Below are 20,564 nucleotides of genomic sequence, written 5' to 3' on the forward strand. Positions count from 1 at the left end.
GACTAATGTCGTAGGCATGTAGCTTAGGGTGTTACATTAATAATCTTTCACAAAGTACTCATGCTAATACAATCAACAATGAGTTTGGTAAAAAAGATTAAAAGACATAATACGTGATTCTTTATAATTATATCAAAGAAAGTAGATTTAATGTTTATAATAATTCACTTGTATTTTTGAGATTCACATACAATTGGAAGAAAATCCTTCAAGATGTTCCAAAATTATTTGAAAAATTAGTAGAGAAGCCATCAAGACTATACGACTTCACTTTTCTCATCTTGGAAACAACTATTGACCCACATTAGTATAACAATTATGTATTTTTAATAGCTTAGAAACAGTGCAACCTAAATAATCTTTTCCTTCAAAATTGTAAGACCACTTTCTTAAAAATAATAGAAACTATTAAAAGATAATCCCACCAATTCCTTTAAGAAAACAATTGATTTATTTTACAAAAGAGTTACAAATAGAAAAATAAGATATCTTGATACTCTTGACATCAATCTTTATTTTTTCTTTCAAGAAATCTCTTCCTAAAAGCTATATTTATGAGTACTCGAGAAATCAATATATCATTCAATCTTTCTAAAATTTTCATGTACTACAATTATATCTGATTTCAATTTCACAAGAATGGCTTTTGAATACTCATTTGTGTAGTGTTTTCACATGGCCAAGCCATTTACACAAATTCTTCCAAGATATTGGTTTGTTTTACTTATCTCTTCCATTTAGACAAATTCTTTCAAGATATTGGTTTGTTTTGCTTAACTCTTCCAAGATGTTGGTTCGTATAGCTTATTCTTGCAAGACTACTAGTTGTTTCAACTTTCCTGCTCATCCCAGGCATTTGCATTAACCAATCAATGAAGATATTAAGAGTGATTTCATTTCTTTGAAGATTTCCTTCAAGTTTTGCAGCCCATTAGATAACAGAAGCAAGTTATCACACACCATTGTACAATCTCAGCACAACTATACCCATTCAGAATTCATGAAAGAAATGATAGCATAAATAGAAGTGGAATATGGATGGAGGATTGAAGCCAAAAATAGGCTCCTACATTAGAGACAATGTAATCTTCAAATCATCAATTGAAGTTAAAGAATCACATGCTAGTATACAAGTCTCCCACAAGGTGGCTTGGTGCTTTTACGCACCATTAAGAATCACATGGCGTTTACTGACTTATTTAAGTATTTCGAAAGTTGGTGTCATTCTTGGTACACATTATTTCCCCTCCATTTGGGTGGGCAGTGTTACACTGAAAAAATGGTAACTAGAATAAGAACCAAATACCTATGTGCAAGCTCTTCTAATATTCCTTAAAATTGCTTTGCACATTAGTGAACAAATAAATATGTTTAGAGATTAGGGTGAGAATGTTATATATGGGAGGGCTGAAGAAGATGGTGCATTTCCTACACAGGCTTGAAGCCATGCTTTAGTGCTGCATCCCACACTATACCAATTCTATCAACATCAATTGCTCCAACTTCATGATGATCCCAACCCTCCAACGAATGCACAACTCCTCCAGCATGACAAGCATGAACTATTCTCCTTGACATGGTATACTGGTACACATAAAATAAGGTTATGTTATTAGTCGCTATGAAATAGTTTGTACTAGTTTTTCATGTAGTATTCAAAAGATTGAATCAATGGCATATTCTATATTGTTATATGACTGATCAATACAATTACCTCACAAGTTGCTAAACCTTCGGCATCTGCGGGCAATTCCATGGCTGCTAGCTTTCCATATGTGCAATCTCTTCTCAATTGGAATATAGGGGGAACAACGAATTGATGAAAATGTGTTCCACATGGAGCCCAATTCTGTTCCCTAAAAGATATCCATTTCCCCACAATCCATGTCTGTTAAGATCATCCACTTCAAAAGATTAAAAACATGTTTGTCTGAAATAAAAAATTAGACCACCTCATAAAGAAAGACTTCTTGGTAAAAAGAAGAAACCCTAATGTAGGGTAAAATCCCATGTTCCTTTACAACAAGAGAGGTCATATTTTATACTCTTTCCCTCAACTTTCCTTCAGCCAACTTTATAGAAAGTATCTATGCAACATGTTTTACTGTTAAAATGCTAGTTATACATATCTTAATTGTCCATACTTTACATACTCATAGATTTTACCTTGCAATTTTGAGCTGCTTGATATTTTGTAACCTGGACAAGATATCTTTGATATTGAACTGGCGCCTCCTTCTGAATTGTCTGAAACCGTTCTGTTGAGGTAGTTAACATCTGAAATTTTACAACGATCAGTCAAATTAGAATATGATATGAAAATAAAATGATGATTTGAAATAGGCATTTTGAAGAAGAGGAAAGTATAAAGAATTTGTTTCATTGCTTTTGCTACATACCAACACACGAACTTGTTTTTTGCAAAGATAAAGAGCAACTGCTCTACCCAGTTTAGATGTTGCCCCAGTCAAGAACACCTCTTTAACGTCAGGGCGTATCTCATTAAGAATGACTGCTGCTGTTAATGTATTGCCATGAACAACTCGTACTCTTAAATTGGGATGCTTTTGAACAAATAATGTGCCTCCCCCATTTAGAGCTTCATTCTGCCCATAACAAAATCTTGCATTAGCAGATATCTTATAAGGGATTGTATACCATCTACTAATACAATAATGTTTCAAAAAGGAAGACAATAGTTGGTATGAGTTGCTTTGAATTGTGTATATTTTTGTAGAATTAAAATTCCTCTTTTTATTATCATAGGTCACTGAATATGATCTTGAATGTTAAATAAAAAGAATACACAATTCAACGTAGAAACTTACACAAACACCATTATTACAATTTTGAATACAACCATTCCTTCTATTCGATGTCAAAGCAAATATGAAGGCCGGGAATATCTTACCTTGTTAAGTGCTGCAAGGCTTATGACCTTCACGCCTAAACTATCTGCGCTCAAAATCGCCTCCTCAATGAGATTATTGATGCCTTCTTGAGCGAATGGCAAAAAATACTATAAAAAAAACGGACTAATGAATAACTTATGACATGTACAAGATTAAAATTAATCACAAACAAACAAATAATGAAGAGTAAATTTTCAGATAAGCTATTGGATACTCCAAAATAAAAAGAATAATTTTTGAGATTTTTGAATTATGTAATAAGATTTAAAGCTATTGACCATTTTTAAATATCACAAGTCAACTTGAACTATTTAACACTTTTACTCTAGAAATCAAATCTTAGTGTGATGCTTAAACGGTGAATAGAAATGTCACTGACCTGAAAGCCGAACCTAGGAATAATCCAAGTGTGATGAAGACGTCCTCGGAGTACATAAGTGGTGTGGACGAATGGCTTTGCCCACGCCCACATTGCTAGCATGACAGGAACTGTGAAGGGCCAGATGGGCAGCAGAAACCACTGAGTTGTGAAGGGCTTTGATGCAAATGAACGGAACACAAATGGTACGTGAAGTGATGACAACATGTCCACCACATGAGCCAGAAACACATACTGTGGCACCTTGTCCACTTGCCCTGCACACCCATTATATCTTTATGAATATTTCTCCATTCTCAATAAAATGAAATGTGAAGGGACTTGATGATATTGCTGCCTACCTTCACGGACGGATTTGTGGAGAAGCCAAGATTTAGGGTTCATTGTATTTCCCAAGTAATCATACAGAGGCACAAAGAGGCAAAAGTTTGTCTTCATTTCCAAGTGGTGTAAAGCATGATAGCTGTCATCACATGTGACAAATAGGTTAACCTGAATGAGCTTAAGATGTTTCAAAATATTGTACCAATGGTACAATAAAATATAGTGGTAAAAACAATAATCATTTAGGAATGTATAGTAAATAGATAAATATAAAATTAATCAAATTTAAATCAAAAGATAAAATTTTATCATGAAGTTATGAAGATCTATTTTCATTGTCTTAGATGTCAAATTGGTAGATGGATAATTCTCAAGGAACATTAAGATTGGGGAAAATGAATTTGCATCTTTTAAAAGGGGATGGTTGAAAGTGAATGACATCAAGTGTAGCTTATATACCATATTCAGTTTGAAAGCTATTTGAAGAAATTGGACTTCACAAAACAATGAAGTCCTTGATGGAAATTCATAATAAAAGAGCTGATATCAAAAATTACTTGAAAAAATAATAATTTGCAAACATCTAAAGACATTCATTTCAGTGATATGTCAATCATTGTAGCTGTCATCAAATCTAACAAATAGGTTAGTATAAATGCGCTGAAGACATTTCAAAATAGTATACTTGCAGCTCTAAATTGTGATGGTATTATAAACAATAATGCTTTAACTATACATTATATATTTTTAGCCATCCAAACAATAATTAAAAGTAAAGTACTAAAGTTCTTTTTGAATAAGAAAGTGGAAGTGTAATGAATATGGTCTTTTTCAGGGCTCTATTAAAGGGGAAGGCTAGAATTTTAATTGTATTATTGATAACCATTTCTCATCTTAATTGGGCAAATGAACAGTCTGTAAGGTAATATAAAGTGCCCAACATATATCTATATAGAAATTCAAAGCAACTTGAAGTTGGACAATCTGAAATGAAATTTCCAAAAAAATCTTGATCAAGAGTCATTAATAGACAAAAAACAAAAATTTGAAATTATGTTATTGTGATCGTTTGACCTTGTGGAATCATTGAGATCCCTTCTTTCATCCATTCATCGGTGCATGTCAACTATGCATTAAAGCTAGTAATCGACGGATGTGGCTATCCTCCCTACAAAATGTATCGTCACTAATTTTTTTAAAAAAAAATTACCATTTGACCTTCATGATCTACATATTCTTTGATCCAAAACAACAAAAAGTTTTAGAAAAAATCACTTTGGTTTCGTGAATCTAAACAAAAAAACATGTTTGACTTTATTTTGTCTTTGGTGCATTTTGTATGGAGATTAGCCAATGTCATAATCGACCAAGTAAAGATCTAATGTCTACAATCAAATCAGACTGGTAAACCTGACATTGCCAGCTTACTGTTATGACTTCATTACTTCCGAGCATAGACAAGGACAACTCTTGTCTGCATCGATGGAATTTTAATCTTAGCACTGCCCTGTCTTAGGATAAATGAATGATCATATGACCAGAATCATAAATGTGTATAACAAAATAAGGCGATGTCTATCTAGCGGAATTTTTGCACCAGATGTGACATTTTTCTTGATTTATTAATTAATTTTGAAATCACAGAAGCACGGTTCTGGGAGTTTTAAAGTAATTAATAAATCAAAAAAACAATCACATTGGGTGCATTCCTTCAACTATTTAGCCACGGGCACAAAATAACACTCCTAACAATAACATACTAGGTAGTGCATAGTACACTTTGGAGAGCAACTGATTGAGTTTCTTTTTTAGCTCATCGACATTGATCTCTACCAAGACAAAGGACAGTTTAATATGTTTTTCCCTCGCTCTAGGATTAAAGTTGTAATTGTATTGTACTACTTTAGATTGGAACGGCTTAAACATCACACACTAAGCTTAATTCCTAGACCAAAAGTGTTAAATAGTCAAAGTTGACTTTTTTTTCCCAAGCTTAAATCCTCCCTTAATGTTAGATGGGCATCTCTTTAAAGAGTTGCATTAAAGCCTCGTTGACCGTAGTAATAAGAATAGCAGAAATGAGTTAAGAACGTGTTTCAATGTCGGCCACAGCTGTCAATTGACAAATTCGATGACGGCGGATCAGCTACTGTGCCCGTCACTTTCTAATTCTAAAATATCTCCTCCAATTGAAAGTTCTTTATGAAAAAACAGCCATTTTCTTTTAATGTCCATTAATGGCGGTGCTGGAGCTCAGCGCTTTGATTTGACTGTCATCAAATTTATTTGAATCTTATCCATTCAATGGCGGATGCCTCATCATACAATTATACAAATCTTTCTCAGACAAATTAGCAGGAGTTGGCAATAAAATATTTGATGTGATCAACCAAAAAAATATCATTTTTTAAGGGCAACTTGGTTTGCAATGGATTCAAATTTTGTAAGACATAAAAGGGAATATATAATACATTGAATAAGAGTAGAGGAGGCTTACCATGGAGTGTAGATGAAGAATTTAAGAAACGGGAAGAAACGAAAAATGAATGCTGGCGTGACTTCAACATTGCTGTGGCCCATGCACCTCAGAAAGTCAAAAAACAGGACGTAAAGATAAAGCATGCCTACAGATCCGCCCCGCAATCCCGAGGATCCCAATATGGGTATCGCCATGATGCATGTCAGGAATAAATTCTCAAGAAAGGTAACAGTACCAGCTGTAAACACACCACAAATCAGCTCATTCACAATCTCCAAAATTTCTAAAAAAGATTATCTTCCATGTTTGTAATTATAATATCATACATTGAAAATCTATAAGAAAAACTTCACTTTTTATTAAAATAATCGATAGCCTAGAAGATCTAGTATTGGACACCAGAACTTTCTACTTCTCAATTTCAAATCAATTCGAATTCATTGAAAAAAATGTACATTAAATCAACAATTAAGATATTAGATCCTCCCCACTAATCAAAGATTATCTTTTACATCAATAATTGAAAATCTATAAGAAAAACTTCACTTTTTAAATAAACAATTGGGCAGTCTGACTTTCCTCTTCTGAGAAATTTTAAATTAATCCCAATTCAATTATGAATCTTATAAAAGAAAAAAATAACAATTAAGATATTTAGATCCTCCCATTAATCAAAGATCACCTTTAACATTAATATATGTATTGAATTATCCATTAATGTAAGGATGACAATAAAAGATGGAGTGTTTGATGCGATGAACAAATACTGTTATTATTATTGTAGTAATATTTATCTATAACTTTAATCTAAGATATACTGACCAGTTGACGGTTGCACGGTGGTAGAAGCGTGATGAAGGGAGTGATATCGTTTGAAGAAAAAATTCCTGTGAAACAGTCGATGGAGGACATAATAGAAAGCTTCTGCTGGTCCAGTGTGAAGTACAAAAGCGTATATCAATCCTTGTGAGTTCCACAAAGGCATATCTCGGAAGAATGGAAAGAAATGATGCGCGGCCGTGAATATGTATGCCTGCAATATAACAAAATTGTCCCTGAAAATCCATAACATACATGATTCTAATTAGATTCGTTTATCACACAAACCTCAGAATATATGATGCATATGGTGTCAATAGAGACTCAGAATATGAGACACGGCAAATCAAGGACAAAGTTCAAATGAATGAAGAGAATCCCGATACATTAAAATCTACCAATACCATTCTAATTTGGTGAAGTAAGTGACAATATATGCTGGTGTTCCAGAGGAATGAATAGGAATAGAAAGAATGCATACCAATTCCACTCCCTGTCGACTTGCTTAAAATCGACGCCATGCTTGCTAATTTTGTATTTCTTGGTGAGAAAATGCATATTGGAGTACATGAGCCACAGTTGACAAACCAAACATCTTAAGCCAGAGATGAGTAATATGTGGAAGCACCAGTTATCAACCTCCTTGCCTCCACCAAATGTGGTGTACAAAGCTTTTGCAATCAGTGGGCCATAAAGAATATACTGCACATAGTAAAAACAGCTTCTGAACATAAGTAAAGATTAAAAACTGCACCAAATTTTCACATTTCATAGCATAAATTTATTGAATTGGAATTGGGATTTTCTCACAAACTCATGTGAAATCGACTTTACAACATGAAGAGCCCTTACAAGTATCAAATCTATACAAGAAAAGATTTCTCCAATGATCATAGAGAAAGCTAATCTCCCAATCTTGGACATCTTCACAGGCCTCGAAACCCATAAGTCTCACACAAACGAGAATGAAGCAACACTAATACTCAAACCACATATCCAACCATGCTCAAACCTAAGGAAGAAACTTAGGAAGCCAACGACGAAACCCAAGAACACTCACACACGGGAATGCAGTACCACTCTATTCATACATCCACCAAACTGAAATCTAAGAGAAAGACTTAATCAAGATTATTCTAGTGATCTCTCTCAAATCTAAAGGAGAGATCATGGATGAAGCCTTGTCAATTGATGAAGATCAATGTTTGGATCATTCTCTGTTTGGCGCATGTCATCCTAGAATGAATCATACAAATATGATTGGAAACATTAATAAAAAATAGTATATGCACTCAAAATCTATAATGAATCATAGAATATAATCTAAAATATTGGTAAAAATATGTTTCATATATATTTAGATGTAAAATTGTATTATGAATCATAAAATATGATCTAAAACATTACGAACTTTCAAATTCAAAAAAAAAATAATAATTATGAGTATACGCTTGAAAAAGATGAACTCGAAACTAAAGAAGTAAATATGGAGGAAGAGGAGGAGCAAGAGGAGATGTATACATGCCTTGAGACTCCCCATGGTGGCCCAAGGCCAGTCCTTGAGAGGTGCAGAATTCATGTCCATTGGAGATCGAAAAGAGGTGTGTAGGATACAATACAAGAGGGAGAAGAGGAGATGAAGTTGACCTTATAGGTGGCCTTGGAAGGAGAGAGTATGTCAGCCATGTGAAGGGCTGCTAATAAATCCAAAGGAGAGGAAAGAGATTGAAGAGGAAAGGAAGAGGAGGGCGGGCATTGTGGTGGATGAGTTGTGGTTGCGAGGGGGAGAGGGAAGAAGAAGAAGGAAAAGCCACCGACGAAGACCAAACTGTTGCTGGGTAGGATTAAAGCATAAAAGTGTGACCCCCATTAACACGGGTGGTTGTAGAACATTTATGGTCATGCAATTCAGATGGAGGAAATCAAATCATAAACAAAACATGTGAACTGAAGGTAGTTGTGAGAATAGCGTTGCGTGACGCCATATATCACGCCCTTCACCGGTTCGCACTGCCACGATTTCATATTGAGCATTAATGTTATTTCTATGGGGGTCGCCCACCTACAATGCCATTATTACGTGAATATCATTAACTTTGCCATCCATATGAACTTGCTATTTCAACAAATTGTATCCATATCACTTACATGTACTCCTTGTCGACCACCATCAATGTTTTCCTGATTCTTCGTTTCTTCCAAGTGTCTGCCAGGCAACGAACCACCAATCAAGCACTCAATTTTGGAAGCTGTCCAAAGCAAAGGCGCTCATAAATGTATGGAAGAAACACGAATCTCTCTCTCCCCCTAACATACGTTCAACATCTCATGGAAAATCCTGTGAGGACTTGTTCTCATTTTCGGTCATGGTTTTTCATAATATCTATTTATGGAAACGACGTGGATTATATTGAGGTTATGGTCACATATTTAATAGGAACAAGTTGCATTATAGGTCAAAAGAGTATCAATTTTGATGTATATTATAATTTGAAGGGGTGGTATATTTGACTAGGTTAGTGGTAAGTAGGTCTTATGGTCAGATATCTTCATCTCAATATTTTGTATTTGTTTGGATGGTTCAAGTCTATTGGAAGCCTCTAGGGGACTGGTCTTGTCTCAACTCGCCCTTCTAATCTCTAACTCAACATTAAATTAGGCCCAAGATAAGGACGATTTGGAATCCTTGAGTGAGTTGCAATTGTACTAAGGGCAATGAGATGCCCATAGACTATAAAAAGAATGAGATTTATTGTGTTATATACAAATGAAATTATTTAGAGTAATATAACTAAGAAACTTGTTGCACTATATATATATATATATATATATATATATATATATATATATATATATATATATATATATATATATATATATATATGTATATGTACATATACATGTACATATGTATATGTACATATACATATGTATATGTATATGTATATATATATATACATATATGTATATATATGTATATGTATATGTATATGTATATGTATACATATATACATATACATATATATATACATATACATATATATACATATATGTATATATATATAGTGTTATATAAAAAAATATCTTAAAAAGGAGATTTCTTTTGCTATAGAAACAAGTTGGATTATAGGTTAAAGAGTAGTAAATTTTATAATAAATTATAATCTAAAGGGGTTATATTTGACTAATGGTTTTAGGTTTGTCTTATATAGGGTCTATGGTCGATTATCTTCATCTTGATTTTTCCTATTTGTTTGGATAGTTTAGGCCCATTTGGAAGCCTATAAGGAAATAAGCACCCTTTTGTTCTCCAACTTGAAGTTTGAGTAGGCCCAAGGCAAGGAGAGTTTAGAATCCTTGAGTGATTTGCAATTGTACTAAGTGCAATGCGGACACCCCTAGGCTATAAAAAGAATAAAAAGAGATGCATTATATTATGTAAAATCAAGTATTTGAAGTAATATAAATGAGAAACTTGTGGCACTATAGTGTGTGTGAGTGTGTTGTGCTATATTTATATAAAGTAATATAAATAGGAAAATTGTTGCATTATTAAAATAAATTACGTTTTTGAAGTAAAATAAATATGATATTTATTATGTTAGGATCTTGTTCATATTGTAGTAAGTGAAGGGAACTTTGGTGTATCTAATGAGTTGCTTGATTGATAATTTTTTTGAGTAAGTTATTTACATAATTTTCATCAATTTTAATATTTGTTTCATATCAATGTCTTGCCACCTCATAAAAAATGGCTATATAGTATGTATAATAGTATTGCTTGGATTAATATAAAAAAAGTATTTATTGTGTTCGGTTTTTTTTAAAAAATTTACAAGGGAAATGAAAGCAATGAATTTGTGGATGTAAGCTAGATGAGGTAACTTAATTAGTTAACATCTTCACCCTTGTTGGTCTATATATCTAAAAGTTGTGAAAAAAAATTTCAATCCCTATAGTTTCCTCTACAAGTATTGCCCTGGAGTTTGAAGGTGGTGTCCATTGTTAAAAATAACCTAAGTGTTCAATAGCCCTTTATTACATGTGAAATACCGTAAGCTTTTATGTTCCTACATTACTTTTTTATCACTAAAAGATGAGGGTTAATAACTCATGGATGGGGCTCCTTTTAATTATTTTCTAGCACTTCATGTTTTAGTCCTTGTGGTCGTATTTAATTTTCCCTAAGTTTCTAAAGTGTTTTTTTTCTAACAGGTATGACATGGTCTTTATAAGAATGGTGGGTTATTTCTCTCAATTGGCCATGTGTCATTTGTTCATATTTATGTTATGTTTTTTGTGACATTAGTAAATTTTTTCAAAACAAGGAAAAAGTTGCCACCTATCACGTTGGTTGGGCCTATTGTTCCTGATAATTGATCAAAGATCTCATGATCTAACAGTTATTGTATTTCTATTATGATCTTTGTCAATGTCATCGATAGTTGGTGAAACTATGACGTACTTCCACATGTTCTTGAGCTTAGCAAAGGTTCAATTGGACCCAATTTATATTTCCTTGCATTTGATTGGCTCATGAATCTAACAAGGGTTTTCTTTATGCTTTTAAGTGGAAGGATCAACGATGTTATACTTCCTTTTTAGTGGGACCAAGTTTCTAAGGGTGGTGATCATTGATCATTGATCTTATTCAAATGACTATTGTGTTTTTGCCAAAGATGTCATCAAAAGTTGGCCAAAATGCATAATGTTTCCACATATACCCAACATATGCCATGGAGATGTTGGTGGGACTAGTTATGATGAAAGCATTCCTTTTTCTCATTGATTTATGAAGTGCCTCCCTAGATGGATGTGTTGAAAACTACAATTGAAACCATTGTTATGTTGTCATTAATGTCAAACCTATTGGTAAGACAGAGTGTTAAACCTACTGGAGAGACATTTACTAATAGTATAGAGTGCCATATCATTTGACTGAAGAAGAGTTTATGAGATGACCTACCGAAAGGTTGAGTTAAGATGTGTCAAGTATCATGGAAATATAATGGGCACTTGATAAGTTAGTCCTTGACAAGATAATGTGTTGTTCAATCAATACATCAAGTAAAGAAGATAGTTGGATGAAGCTAAGAGTTGAAACAAGTCATAAGGATAAGCTTGATAGAGTATCAGTGTTGCACAACCAGTGAAGGAGTTGAAGTAGAAGATTAAGGAACATAAGTAGAAGTTGAGTGTAATAGTTCAAACCAAGTGATAGTTATTGTTGAGAAGATTTATGAAGAAGTGTTGCGATCAAGTGTCATATTGATCAAGCAAGCATGTTGATGCTGAGTGAGAAAGTATAGTGATTGCCAAGCTACACAGTGATGACCAAGCGGAAGAACATAGTGATTATCAAGTGAAAACAAAAATTATAGATTGAGAAAGATTTGATCTTGAGATTGACAGAGTTAGAATTATGAATTAGTCTTGAAGCTCATGGAAGATAAGGATTGATGAGTTGGCATATTTAATGCATGAGGAGAGCTTTTTATACGATCAAAGGTAAGGATTTGATCATAAGTTTCTAGGAGGAGAAAGAGAACAAAAAGATGGAACAATTCGATGAATCTAACTGAACCCTAAGATTAATAGTGAAATTTAAGTGATGAAAGATCAAAACTATCTATTTAAGGAGGCATAAGGAATGAATTTTGAGTTTAGTTCATAGTTTATTGGTAATCTTAAGAAGAAACAACAAAGAGAAAAACAATAGAGGTGAAGTGTGAAGAATTTTGTGAAGTAAGATTGCTTGAGGAGGTGCCAAGCAGATTAGTGATGGAGATGTTAATGGAGGCCATTAAATGAATCAACTAATGAGAAAATGGAGATCTAAATTTGAAAAGTGTGTTGTACTTTATAGATCAAATTGACCATTACATTCTAACCATTGTATCATTCCAAAATCCTTTAATAATGGTTGACCTAACAATGATTTTGTAAATCCTTTAATCAAGGTGACATTCTAATGGAATATTCTAAAATCCTCTAACAAGGCTACTCCTAAAAGGGTGATTAAATCTTTTAACATGGTTATATTTAACAGTATTTTGTATAACATTTAACATGGTTGGCTCTTAACCAAGCTCACTTCAAAAGAGTGAAAGATCGGAAGCATGTTACTTGGTTGTTTTTCCCAAATTGGGTTTTCACATTAAATCCTGGTGTCAAGAGTGTTATTTTTATGTGTGAATGTTATTTTTTCCATACTATATTTTACAATAGTTTATTTACTAGTAGTTGACATGTATAGAGACATAGAATTAAGATATTGGATGAAATGTTAAATTGCCAATGATAGGCTATAAAGACCAAGTGGGTATTTATGATTGATCAATATGTTTAAAGTGTTTAAAAGTTGATATGTGTTGGTATCTCTAACCATTATTTTTTATTAGTGTCAATCACTTAGTCATTTACAAGGAAAATTTAGACAGCTATTAGTGTGACCGAGCTACTCTACATAGGTTGAGTCATGTACATAAGTAATTATGTACCCAGCTTTATAGGAGCTAAGTAAGTGTATGGTCACCGAGTATTTTGATAAGAGCCAAGATCATTAATGATCAAGCAAGTTCCAAGCATACAAGTGATGAGTTATATAGAGTGTACCAAACAAAATACATGCTTAGCATCATAAGAGTAATATATGCCGAACAACAATAATGTCAAGCATCATAAAATAGCAAAGACCAAGCAATGCAGAGTTTACATAAAAGTTAGAAATGGAACATAATTTGAGGTAATGTGCTTTTCAAGCCAGTAAAGAAGGAACATTTAATGATTGTAGAGGTTGTTACAGAATATTTAAATGACATGGATCATAGAGCCCTATGTTGTGCGATCACTGATTCAGATGGAGAGGCTATTTTGGAAGGATCTAGAAAAATCTTTATGAAACCTTTTAAATAGAGATGATCTTAACCTAGATCAAAGAATGAGAGAGACATACAAAGTAAGAGAAAGAGTAAAGAAGTGTATGCATGTGAACAAGGAGTAAAGTGAAGGATCGAGATCAGGTTAGAAGTTAGTGAAGGGTTCTATTATCATTTAACAGAGCAAGTGACCTATTCATGGAAGTGAAGTGAAAGGGAAAGACAAGTAACATTAGATAAGAGGAGAGGATCAATTAGCAAGAAGAAGACTCAAAATTAACTTGCAGAGAAAATTAAGAGTCGGGTACTAAATTAGTTTTAACCAACTTGAATCAAGGTAATCGTTTAATAGAGTGGTCTTAATAGATCGTTGTAAATCACCTACTGGGGTCCTTACTTTATTGTAAGTATTAGATCCTCTAACAAAGTGAGACCTAGCCATTTCTATGCCTTTATTAGGGAAGACTCCTCACAAAGTAGATCATATCTTATAATCAAACATTTTAACCTTGACTGGTTAACTTGATTACTACAATAGTGAATATTTGTGGGTGTCATCCCTACCCCAATTTTACCTTCACCTTGCAGGGTTTTTGGGTAACAAATATTGTGTTACATGTGTTTCATTTTCATGCACGTGATTGATCATATTTATATGTTACAATATATTTACATTACAAGTTTTACATGCACAAGTTTACTGATAGATGTGAGTGAATTGATGAAAAGTTTAAGTGTTTAAGATTTTGAGTCACCCACCACCCACCCCCCCCCCCCCCCCCCCCCCCCCCCCTCTCAGTATCTTGTTTATCATGTTTATACCTCCATCAATCAACAACTGGTATTAGAGCATTGGTTCTTTGAAGGAAGCTTAATATAATGGAGATTAGATCTTGGAGATGGAGGCTTTCATAGAAAATTTTATTGACAATCAGATGATTGACATCCAAATCATACCATAAAAACTTGAGAAGGAAAGAGAAGATCTAAAGGATTCCCTAAAAAGAAGAAAGGAAATTGCCATTCAGATAAAATAGGTTTCATATGAAGAAGTGGATAATGAAGGACTCTTTGAACCAATCAATCCAAATGATAAAGTGTATTTTGATCTACTTGACAAGAACAAACATCTAAATGAAGAAATAAGAGGACTGAAAGGAGAACATGAAATCCAATCAATAAGACTATGTGAAGTGATTGAACAAAAGGAGAAAGATGAAGAAGATAAGACTATGGTTGAGGATGACAAAATGGTGATGACTACCAGACTTGAAGAAAGGATATCAAATGTATAGAAGCTCACAAACACACAACTATACATGATGAATTAACTAATACTTGCAAATTAGGAATTGAATCACAAGGATGTGGAAATTGCAAATCTCAAATCACAGAGGGACATACTAAAGAATGAACTGAAAGTTGAGAAAGAATCTATGGAGAAAATCAAGAAAACTAAAGAGGCATGAAGAACTTATGAAGTCATCAAGTTGTTCTAATGGGTCAAGACATTCATGCACTGAGAAAGGAGAATCATCCAGAAATGGAGAAATGAGGAATGCAAAGTCAAAGGACAAACCAATGTATGTTATCACTATGGAAAACTTGGTCATACTGCAAATATCTATCAAAGCAAACATAGTATGCAAAATTCTAAAACTATGTTTACTGGTTATTATTTTTATTGCAAGAAGCAAGGACATCAAATATATGAGTGTAGGAAAAGACTAAGGAATACAAATACTACACCTAAATTTGAAGGATATTGCCATAACAATCAAAAGTATGGGCATAGAGAATATGAATGCAGATCACTGAAAAAACTTTACTAGACAAATTAGAGGAAGAATTATGCACTTAACGATGCATGTTCCAAATGTCACAAGTTTGGACATCAAAGAAAGAATTGCACATTTCAAACACATTCAACAAATTAGACAAAAGAAAAAGGCAAAGGCAAAGTGGACATTGAACAAATTAGGAATGAAATGAACCAGAAATGGAAAAGAAAATAAAAGGGAACTAATGGAATAGAGGTCACCTAATCCAATGGATCAAACTTAGCAAGAGGTATGTATGGAACTATATGCTTGATTGATATATCATACATTAGTTCCTTATGTGAAAATGCACCAAAATTTCATATTTGCATATGTGAAGATGCATAAGAACAAATGTTTGAATGGTTGTTGAGTGTCTATAAAAATTATCTATGTTGACCGAGCATTACAAGATAGACCAAGCACTTTAGAAGAGAAATGATAAGAGATTGAATAATATAGAAGAGACCAAGTTGTAATACAAAGATCTATTTGAAAGGCATCAACATGAATTGAGACAATTGGCTTCCACCTACCTAAGTACACAACATTAATGGAGAACCCTAATCGATCAAAAGAAGGTATATAACAAATTTTGAAGACATTATTACATACCTTGCATTCAAATTTTTGAGAGAACGGAGCAATTTGGTAATTTTAGTGACTAGAAAAGATTACAAGAGTGATTTGAATGAAGAGGCTTTAATGAGTGAAGATCTAAATTGTGCCGAGTATCTAGAGAAGAAAGAACTTTAAACCCTAACTATGAACATGGCAGCTTCATCAACCACTAGAATTAGCCAAGAGGTTAGTATAATCCAACTAGTGAAAAGTGACACTTGTCCTCCACCAAAGTTTCATGCTATTCTAGATATTACTATGAAAGAAGACACAATGGGTGTGTTATCCTCGATACCACTTAAAGTCATTATGATCCATGATGTCAAAAGCTATGATATGTGTAAAATTGGAGAAGTAGGAGATTATGAAATTAGGGAAGCATATGAGAATTTGTGCAATGAAGGAATTTTGAAGGATAAAATCAAAGTTGTTGAAAGGAAAGGGTTAACTTGTGCCCTAGGATTCTTGAAGAATTTCAAAGTTGAATGGATTAAAGTTGTTTTGAGCAGAACCTATGACATGAAGTACTAGTTACAAAATTGATGAGTGGAGATCAAAAATAAAATTATTCATAGGGTTACTTGAGCTATCCAACCCTAGACAAGATGAAAACCATGCAAAGCCTGAGTCATGAAGAAATTGAGGCAAATAGTGGAACCGAGTGGAATAGACATGGTTTGTCCATCACAAACATCTCTAATCCACTAATTAAATTTGTAGTGAGGGTTCTTGCTCATAAATTCTATCAATCGAGCATATTGAATAGTGTGCCTTGTATGGATGTGGATCAAGTGTGGAATATTGTAATGAAAGATCATGAGTATGTTCTTGCCAAGCTATTGAGGTTACAACTTGCAAAAAATCTGTCATCTATTAAAGAAAAGAAAAGAATTCAATGTGTAAGTTTGGATCCCTCATTATATGTATTTTCTTTTATATCTAGAAGTATTTTCCTAGTATTGGTAATGTTGTATGGTAGTATCTATCTCTTCGTATTGTGTGCCATTCTTTGCAATAGCAATTTCCTTCCTTCTCTTCAAGGATTTCTTTAGTTCTTCTCTTGCTTCATTCAGTTGATGTAGAATGAGATGTATTTCAATCTCCTAATTTTGAATAGTCTTTATCAACTTGTGAACTTCCATTTCAAGATCTTTCCTCAAAGCTACAAAGCTTTTCTTTCATAGAACTAGGCTTTGATACCAATTGTTGGAATTACAATAGGAAAGGGAAACTTCTGAGAGGGGGAGAGGTGGGGGTGAATCAATAGTTTCAACTTTGACCCATAAGACTTTCACCACACATCCATATCATACATTCAATATATAAACTGAAATATCATGTAAAGCATATACATCTAAATCATGTAAGCAAGTAAACATTTACACATATATAACACCAGATATGATTATCCATAAACCCTCCAAGTGATAAGGTAAAATTGGGGTGGGGATGACACCCACAAATCTTCACTACTAGAGTAATAAAGTGTATCCAATGAGGGTTACAATGTTTTGATCATGAAACATGATCTACCCTATGAAAGGTCTGCCCTGTTAAAGGCTTACAAAGATTGTTAGGTCTCACCCTATTAAAGGATTTCAACACCTTGTTAGAAGTGTGCCTTGCTAAAGGACTTTAACTCACAATTAAGTAAGCACGTTGTTAGAGGATTTCAATACATCATATTAGGACTACTCTGTTAAGAGATTTTGAATAAAATCACGTATTAAAATGTCTTAGCATCGATCTTGTGGTTAGCATTTGATTGCTTGATAATAGACCACCTCTAAACTGATGTCTTCTTGATCCTTCTTGATTGGATGTCTCTTTGTTGTATACTATCTTCTTTCCTCTATTATGCTCTAACTGATTCTACAATGTTGTCTCGCTTCATAACTCCTTAGCCACCATGAATTCTTATGTTTGTGCATGCAAACTTCTCTATACTCTACTTCAACACCTTACACACTCACTCATAAAGAGTTTAGGGTTTTTCCTCCTTAAGAAGACTTTGGTGACTTGGGGTTAGGTATGAATCTACGACTAAGATTCATCCATTTTTTCTCTTAATCCTTCCCATTTTTTGATTGGCTGTGTGTAACTGCATTGGGAATCCAACTCAAGATTCATCCTTATCTCCAAAATATCATATTTCATCCTTAAGTTGGCTCAAAAATGGTTTATATAGTTGTTTGTGTCATTATAAAAAACAATTATACCAAAACTGTCTTACTTGGCCCTTGAAGTCTCTGATGCTCAGCTTACACTAATCTTTTTGTTGTGACTCAACATCTATATCACTTAGCATCCATTTTTTAATTAGCTCCTAAATCACTTGGCATACACTATCTACTCGACACTTGAGTGACTCTTTACATGAGTAGTTTGGCACTCACTGTGGACTTAACATGCTCTAATATATATATATATATATATATATATATATATATATATATATATATATGTTGTGCTCGGCATGTACTACTTGTTCAGCATGAACTAAGTAAATAACTTAAGTGTGTTGACACTCACTTGTCAAAACTAATTTGAGATCAATAACAAGTTGGCAAAAATCCATGGTAGAGACAAGAATGTGTTAAGAGCTAGGGTAAAAATCTTAAGAGGAAAGTTTAATGACATGCAAATGCAAGAAGGTGAGAATATTATGCATTATTGTAGCCAAATCAAGGAAGTGTTGAATTCTACAAGAGGAGCCGGAGGACATATAATTGATGAAACTATGATAAGTCAGGTACTGAGGACTTTACTTCTCATCTATTCAATTAAATTATCTTTAATTCAATCTAATTTATATGTACAACTGGTAATGATCTGACCTTGAATAGTCTAATTGGTGGAATTACTACATTTGAATTACCAAATTTTGATAATTACTCTCCTACTAATATTAAATCTACATTCAAAGAACAACTAACCCTTGATGGATATAAAAAAATGAAGAAAATAAAGTTTTTAGAAAGTGACAATAGATCAGATGATAACTTTGATGAACTTGAAGAAATTTTGGCATGAAGACTTCTTAGAGAAAAAGGAAAATATTAAGGTAAACTTCATATAATCTATTTTACATGTAACAAAGTTGGTCATATTGCAGCCAGATGCCCTAATAGAGATGACAAAGATGAGAGGAAATATTTCAAGTACAAAGGAAGGAGAGATGATAGAAATAATAGAAGTAACTAAGAAAAAAGTACTACATAGAAAAAGGTAAAAAAATATTGCTATATTGCTGAAGAGGATGGTTTTGACAGTAATTCTAATGATCATGGTGAAGAAGTTTTTTATGTTACAACGAAATAGGCTTCTGATGAAGATGATAAAATTGCATTGATCTCACATGTGAGTAAGAATGATAGATGGATAATTGATAGCAGTTTCTCACATCATATGACTGGTGATACAAGTAAGTTTGATAAGCTAGAGCATTATAATTGAAATAGTGTTAAGTTTGGTAACAATGCACTATGTTTATATGAAAGGGTAAAGCATCAATTAAATTGATTGAAAAGATCAAGTGTGATAATGCATATTGGGTTCATGGTTTGAAATATAACTTATTGAGTGTAGCATAGTTGATAAGTTTAGTTTACATAGTTGATTTCCATAACTAGATGGTAAAGCTCTATGGTGCTACTGGTGAACTAGTTGGAAGTGGAGAGAAAACAAGAGGTTTGAAGCAAGCCCCTAGAGAATGCTATGAAAGGTTACACAATTACTTGGTAAAAATTGGTTTTGCAATAACTAATGAAAACAACAATTTGTATCTAGAAAGTGAAGTTGGAAACAAAATATTGCTAGCTGAAATTTTTGTTGATAATATCATATTTGGAGGAAAGGATTCATTTTGCAAGTCATTTTCTGATCAGATGAAAAAGGAGTTTGAAATGTCAATGTTTGGAGAGATTAAATTCTTTGTTGGTTTGCAAGTTTATCATATGAACACAAGTATTTTTATTACTCAACCAAAGTATATCAAAGCAATCTTGAAGACTTTTGTATGGAAGACTTGTTGTCAATTAGGATTGTGCCTTTAGCAAGATGAAGTATCTAGCTATCTTTTTGAAACATGGAAACTCTCTTGGGTGGTGGGTTGTCCTAAAATGAGAGATGAATCTCTGAATCTAGCCAATTCCTAAATGGTGGTCACCTAAAAACTTAATTGTATGTGGGAAAAGGGATGAGAAGTGAATACAAATAATGAATACTAGACCTAAATGAGGTGATACACCAATGATTTGTATGTAACTTCAATTTAATTAACACCAATTACCCAAGACACTAATGATTCATAATAGCCAAAAAATCATGCAA

At 33.2% G+C, this 20,564-nt stretch overlaps 1 protein-coding gene across 2 annotated transcripts; it reads right to left on the reverse strand.

Annotated features, from left to right (window-relative positions):
* Positions 1–997: 997 nt before the first annotated feature.
* Positions 998–8,737, reverse strand: LOC149538638 (very-long-chain aldehyde decarbonylase GL1-1-like). 2 transcript variants are annotated; one of them, XM_089799949.1, is made up of 11 exons: positions 8,439–8,737; positions 7,395–7,615; positions 6,917–7,149; positions 6,113–6,332; positions 3,633–3,754; positions 3,292–3,548; positions 2,912–3,019; positions 2,400–2,606; positions 2,167–2,277; positions 1,715–1,888; positions 998–1,584 (listed from the first exon to the last, which is right to left on the reverse strand). In XM_089799949.1, the coding sequence occupies exons 1-11, from the start codon at positions 8,496–8,498 to the stop codon at positions 1,429–1,431; spliced, it is 1,869 nt and encodes a 622-aa protein (XP_089656075.1). In that variant the 5' UTR covers positions 8,499–8,737; the 3' UTR covers positions 998–1,428. The 2 variants fall into 2 exon arrangements, with proteins under 2 accessions (XP_089656075.1, XP_089656074.1); XM_089799948.1 differs by having other exon boundaries at positions 1,715–1,856; positions 8,439–8,730.
* Positions 8,738–20,564: the final 11,827 nt, after the last annotated feature.

Source organism: Cupressus sempervirens, chromosome 9, assembly GCF_028749045.1.
Source record: "Cupressus sempervirens isolate cs-2001-9-10 chromosome 9, ASM2874904v1, whole genome shotgun sequence".
NCBI lineage: Eukaryota > Viridiplantae > Streptophyta > Pinopsida > Cupressales > Cupressaceae > Cupressus > Cupressus sempervirens.